Source organism: Gigantopelta aegis, chromosome 11 (genome assembly GCF_016097555.1).
Source record: "Gigantopelta aegis isolate Gae_Host chromosome 11, Gae_host_genome, whole genome shotgun sequence".
Taxonomy (NCBI): Eukaryota; Metazoa; Mollusca; class Gastropoda; order Neomphalida; family Peltospiridae; genus Gigantopelta; species Gigantopelta aegis.
In genome coordinates, this window is record NC_054709.1 from 29,040,686 (window position 1) to 29,046,965 (window position 6,280).

General features: G+C 43.9%; 1 protein-coding gene across 1 annotated transcript; it reads right to left on the reverse strand.

Annotated features, from left to right (window-relative positions):
• Window positions 1-1,444: 1,444 nt before the first annotated feature.
• LOC121384946 (muscarinic acetylcholine receptor M2-like) lies at window positions 1,445-6,023 on the reverse strand. The gene is made up of 2 exons (XM_041515435.1): window positions 5,682-6,023; window positions 1,445-4,065 (listed from the first exon to the last, which is right to left on the reverse strand). The coding sequence occupies exon 2, from the start codon at window positions 4,015-4,017 to the stop codon at window positions 1,909-1,911; it is 2,109 nt and encodes a 702-aa protein (XP_041371369.1). The 5' UTR covers window positions 4,018-4,065; window positions 5,682-6,023; the 3' UTR covers window positions 1,445-1,908.
• Window positions 6,024-6,280: the final 257 nt, after the last annotated feature.

A 6,280-nucleotide genomic window follows, 5' to 3' on the forward strand; every position in this document is an offset into this window, starting at 1 on the left:
AGTATCCCATGAAGTGGCGACAGCGGGTTTCCTCTCTCAAATTCTGTGTGTGGTCCTTAACCATATGTCTGGCGCCATATAACCATAAAAACATGTGTTGAGTGCATCGTTAAATAAAACATTTCCTTCCATTAGCCGATGATTAATAAATCAATATGCACTAGTGGTGTCGTTAAACAAAACAAACTTTTTTTCTTCAAACACACTAATATTAATAACACGACACTAAAATAGATACAGATTTATTAGTACACGTTAACAGGATCGGGTGGTTTGTCTAAAACATTTTTGATTCTCATCTAGCAGAAATTGGAAGTCACGAAATGTGTCTTTACATGTTGCGAATTTGTGATCCAACCGCAGGGGAGGGTTGTGGTTTAATCATGGGCGGATCCAAGGGGGGGGGGGGGACCAGGGGGACGCGTCCCCCCAAAAAATTGTTCAAGTGCCCTCAAAATGTCCAAGTGCCCTTTTTGTTTGTAGAATTTTTTTTTTTTTAAGTAAACAATAATTATATTGTAGATAAATGAAATCAAGATTTTCGTGTACATGCGCAAGCTTGCAGATATGTGTCTGTGTTATTGAGTCTCAATGGGGCCCCATTGAGGTTCTAACGCGAGTGACGCCAATTTACTTCATTATTGCTAGTATATTATGACGTAGAACTGTAGGAATTCATATTAATTGTAAATATCAAAACTTGTAGTAAGGTGCCCTTTTGACGAGTCAATGTGCCCTTCTTTTTTGGTCCCCCCCTAAAAATATTTCCTGGATCCGCCCATGTTAATGGTAGAGATCTAGTCCAGGATGCGATAATCGTAGGCTCGATTACCTTCACCTGGGGCCCCCTAGATCCGCCTCTGCTCAGTGACCCCTACCTGGCCTATTTGAAGTGCCCTTTTTAATTACTTTCTGGGTTTTATAAAAAATCATCTTTCACAATATACAATGTACAACACAAATTTTTTGCTTTATTTCGAAATCGGGATATGACATGCCCAATGGTAAGGCGCTCGTCAGATCAGTGTCGTTGCGTAGGCGGGGCCACCGGGGCGGTTGCCCTGGGCGCAAAATTCTGGACTGGTGGAAGGGACTCTGGGAGTGGTAACGGTGCACTGGTTAGGGGACGCAATACTTGCCTTGTCCCGGGCGCTGGCAACCCACGCTACGCCACTGCGTCAGAAGCGTGGTCGGTCTAGAATCAATCACCGTCGGTGGGCCCATTGGGCTATTTCTCGTTCCAGCCAGTGCACCACGACTGACATATCAAAGACCATGGCTTGTGCTATCCTGTCTGTGTATGATGGTACATATAATAGATCCCGTGTAATAGTTTACTTCCCATTTCGAAATTTCGAACCCTTTTTAAACGCACCTCTAAACGGCGATGACGATGCTGGTAGTTCTAAATTAATGATTCAAAGAAAACGAAAACAGGTTGGGTGACAATATAATTATTTCTTTAATTAGTTCTGGATTGAACCACGATTTATATGAATTCGGAAGTTATTTTCCTTAGTGGTGTAACCACAACAAACTTTAATGCATTAATTAATTGTTAGAGAGGAAACCCGCTGTCTACTCGTCACTCCACACTATGTCATCATGTTCCACTTCTGTATCAAGTAACACAAAATCCACCTTGATGACTCGGAACTACAGATCCGCTGTACGATCTACAAACTGCACTGACGAATAATCCCTTGTTTGTCACCAGGACGTCACTAGGGATTTTTGGAAGTTCTTTTTCATAAATTAGTAATTTGCATTATTCATATTTAAATTTTTGTTAAAGGCGTGAAACAAAATAAAGAAGTAAATGTAATTGCATAGAAAGTGTTCGTTAGAACCCCAAAACCCTATTCCATGTGATGCATCTAAGCCCTTCTGAACATGCGCCCAACGGTGTCACGACCTGTGCCAGTCTAATTTGAATATTCTAATGAGCGTCCGTTTGAACTCCTCGTTGAGGAGGGCGTAACAAAATGGGTTGATGGTGCTGTTCAGATAGCGCAGCCAGTACGTGAATATGTACAGGTTGTCGTTGATGACGTCATACCCGCGAATCGCTATGACAATCGCCATGACGTGGTACGGAGTCCAGCACAGCACGAACGCGCCGACGACCAGAGTTATCCTTCTTAGTGCTTTTTGCGCGAGTTTTGCGCGGGATGTTCCCTGTCCCCGTCGGTGCACTCTGACACACTTGGCACAGTTCAGGGACCACCTCGCTGCCGTGTTTCTGAGACGGCGCCCAACAGAGACACGGGTGTCGCCTTTGTTGGTTCTCGAGTCTAAAAGAGACGCTGAATTGTGACATTTCAACTCAAGTTTGTTGGTTCTTGAATCCACAGGTGCTGAATTGTGACATTTCAACTCAATTTTGTTGGTTCTCGAATCCACAGGTGCTGAATTGTGACATTTCAAGTCACGTTTGTTGGTTCTCGAATCCACAGGTGCTGGATTGTTACATTTCAAGTCATGTTTATTGGTTCTCGAATCCACATGAGATGGTGGACTATCAGATTTTAACTGACGTTTGTTGGTTATCGAATCCACAGAAGATACTGGACTGTCACATTTCAACTCACGTCTGTTGGTTATCGAATCCACAGAAGATGTTGGACTGTCACATTTCAACTCACGTTTGTTGGTTCTCGAATCCACAGGTATTGGACTGTCACATTTCAACTCACGTCTGTTGGTTATCGAATCCACAGAAGATGTTGGACTGTCACATTTCAACTCACGTTTGTTGGTTATCGAATCCACAGAAGATGTTGGACTGTCACATTTCAACTCACATTTGTTGGTTCTCGAATCCACAGAAGGTGCTGCATCGTCCGATTTCAAGCCAAAAGATTCAACAGCAGCGCAGCCGGCCCTGCACTCAGATGTTGTCTTGCCAACAGACGAAGACTCCTCCATTGTAAGAGTCTGACTATCCACTTGATCAACAGCTGTTTTGGCTTCGACAGTCTCAAGTGTAGGTGTTAGAAGGGAATCACGTCTTGACGTCACTGGCGGATGAGGTCTCCTTTTTCCATCTTCCCTCATCTCTAAGACGAACGCATCCGAGTACGTGGTATGCATGCTGCTTGATTGCGCGCGTTCACCGTTTACATCGTTTCCCGTGGCTGCAGGTCTGCTTCGCGAGGGCACGAGACGGTTGTTTCCCCACCTCACCGAGTTCCGAAATAGCTGCGTCCTGAGGTCTAGAGAGGTGGTGTTTGAGAAGGTGGGCGCTCCTCTTGTGGAGACCGAAAACTGCCGTGCGCGAGGGACGGCCGCTGTGGGTTTGCGCAGCTTCAGAACGATGTTGTAGATGAGTCCGTACTGCACGCACATGACGACCAAAGGAATCCAGTAGTAGGCGAAGGTCCAGATGAGCGTGAAGACGGAATCGTCCATGAACTGGACGTAGCAGACCGCGTCCTCGATCGTCCGCCCCTCGGCAACGAAGAACGGCCAGCCGATAATGGACACAGAGAATATCGCCAGGGGCAGGACCCACGTGACCGCGATGCCCGCAAACACCTTGCGCTCCGTCCTCCACTCGCCGTACTTTCCCGGGATCCTCAGAAACAGGAAGCGGTCCGTCGTTATGAGGAACACGGTGAACTGTGACGTCAGGCACACGGTCCAGTCGAGCGTCAACCAGACGTCACAGACCCAGCGCCCGAGCGCCCACGTGTCGAGATACAGGTACTGGAGGAACAGGGGCATCGAGAACACGCCGACGAAGAGGTCGGAGACGGCCAGCGACGCCAGGAAGTAGTTCGGCAGTTTCCGTATCCTGCGCGAGACCCAGAAGGCGAGAAGAACCGACTGGTTGCCCAGAATCGTGAAGAGAATCGACACCACCGCGGCCACCGTTAGAGCGACGCTCATCCCGGGTGTCCGCGGCACGTGAGCGTTCGCATGGCTGTAGTCGGGTCTGGCGGCGAGAACACGGCTGATGTTGGTAGCGATTCCTTCAGTAAAGGCGGCGAGGCTACCAGGATGGTAATCACCCATTGTGGAAAGAGTTTAAGAGGGTGACTGGGTCTGGATGTGTTATTACATCTGGAAAAATAAAACAATAATAATACAACAAAAAACCCTTAAACCCCCCCCCCCCCCCCCACACACCCTTTTTTTTTTTTTACAAATAATAATAAATCACACACACATACATACATACCAGAGGCGGATCGTGGGGGGAGGGGCAGAGGTCCCCACTAAATTTTGCGATAGTTATAATTTTATTATATATTCATTTTCAATTTTTTACGATCCCCCTCCAAACCTCCCCTAAAGTTCCCTTGGCATTCCACCTCATATCACTGCCCCCCCCCCCCCCCCCACCAAATGGATTTTCTGGATCCGCCACTGCATACATACATATATACAAGGAAGAATGGAAGGAAGGGAAACGTTTTATTTAACGACGCACTCAACACATTTTATTTACGGTTATATGGCGTCAGACATATAGTTAAGGACCACATATATCGAGAGGAAGGAAGGAAAATTGTTTATTTAACGACGCACTCGACGCATTTTATTTACGGTTATATGGCTAAAGACCACACATTGAGAGATTAAACCCGCTGTCGCCACTTCATGGGCTACACTTTTTGATTAGCAGCAAGGGATCTTTTATATGCACCATCCCACAGACAGGGTAGTGCATAGCACGGCCTTTGTTACACCAGTTGTGGAGCACTGGCTGAAACAAGAAATAGCCCAATGGGTCCACCGACGGGGATCGATCCTAGACCGACCGCGCATCAAGTGAACGCTTTACCCTGGGATACGTCCGGTCTGAATGAATGTTTAACAACACCCCAGCCAAAAGTACACATCGGCTATTGGGTGTCGTGAATGTGTAAAAATTATTTATATAATTATGTAAAACCACAGTGTAAGGAGCTGTGGGGTATAATACAATACCATACAATACATAAATCAAGGTATGTTAATGTTAAAACTGTGTATAGAAATCAAAGTGCTTTAAAAACTTTAAAATTAATTCTGGGTGGAATTTAAAAGATTGCAAAACATTTCTGTTGCCAAACATAATTTCCCGTTGGCTTGCGATGATCGCACTTAATCTAACAACGTCATAACATGTTATGGTATAAAAGCAAACGTGATGACGTCATATTAATTTTATTATTATTATTTAATGATACCACTAGACATAATTGATTTTATATTCATTATGTCATATACTTTGGAGGCTTTCACCCCTCTTGAAGAGTATTCCATAAAAAAAAATGGCAGACGGCAGAAAACTGCATGTATTTTGCCCTATGCTATCTCAGCGAAGTCGATACTAGCGACATCGTTACAGTCTCATATGTGGAATCGGTGTCACTGTAATGTTTTTTTTTACAACTTGTGTCGGGACAAAATTTGGGAGAAATGTAACGGTAATTAAAGGTAGGAGAGTAATTTATTGTAGTATAAGATAGGAAACAGTTTTCCATAAGGAGCAAGGGATCATTTATATGAACAATAGACAAGACAGAACCTACCACGGCCTTTGATACACCAGTCGTGGTGCATTGGCTGGAACGAGAAATAGCCCAATGGACCCACCAACGGGGATCGATCCTAGACGGACCGCGCGTCAAGCAAGCGCGTTACAGATAGGCTACGTACACGTTCCTAAATTACGTTTATAAATAACTTACTTAAACCTGCAGCATTAATAGCATCTTTGAATAATCATCTCGTAAACGGGTGAAATCCAGAAATACGTCCCAAAACGTCGCACTTTTACTGTAAAAAAATACTTGTTTAAAAACGTGTTTGCTGTGACGTCAGAAAATGGTCTACGTCACAATGTATTAACATTTATTGACGACTAGATTTCTAAATTTAAAGTTTTTGTTCCGACTATCAGTTGGCCAGGAATTTAATTTAATTATTTCCAAGTAGGCTACTTTGACCATTTCATATACATATATGTACTTTATTATTATATAGAAATTATATAAATATAATACAAATTTTGTGTCTAGCCTGTACATTCATAGGCCCCTATTGCAAATAAATTATTCTCTTCTTAATGTTGTTGTTATTATTAATTGTTGTTTTTATTATTTATGTTGTATGGTTTATTCTGGTATTATTTCTTATCTGTTTGCTGAGACCAGTATGTTTGGTATTGTGCAATAATTTGAATTGAATTAAAAAACTGAAATTGAATTGAATGTTGACGGTAGCTAGGATTTTTCTTTTGTTGTATGTGTGGGGGAGGGGGGGGGGGGGGGGGGGTCAAGGGCAGATG

Coding starts and splice junctions, on each gene's coding strand:
- LOC121384946 (XM_041515435.1), bottom strand. CDS start 4,017: ATGGGTGATTACCATCCTGGTAGCCTCGCCGCCTTTACTGAAGGAATC.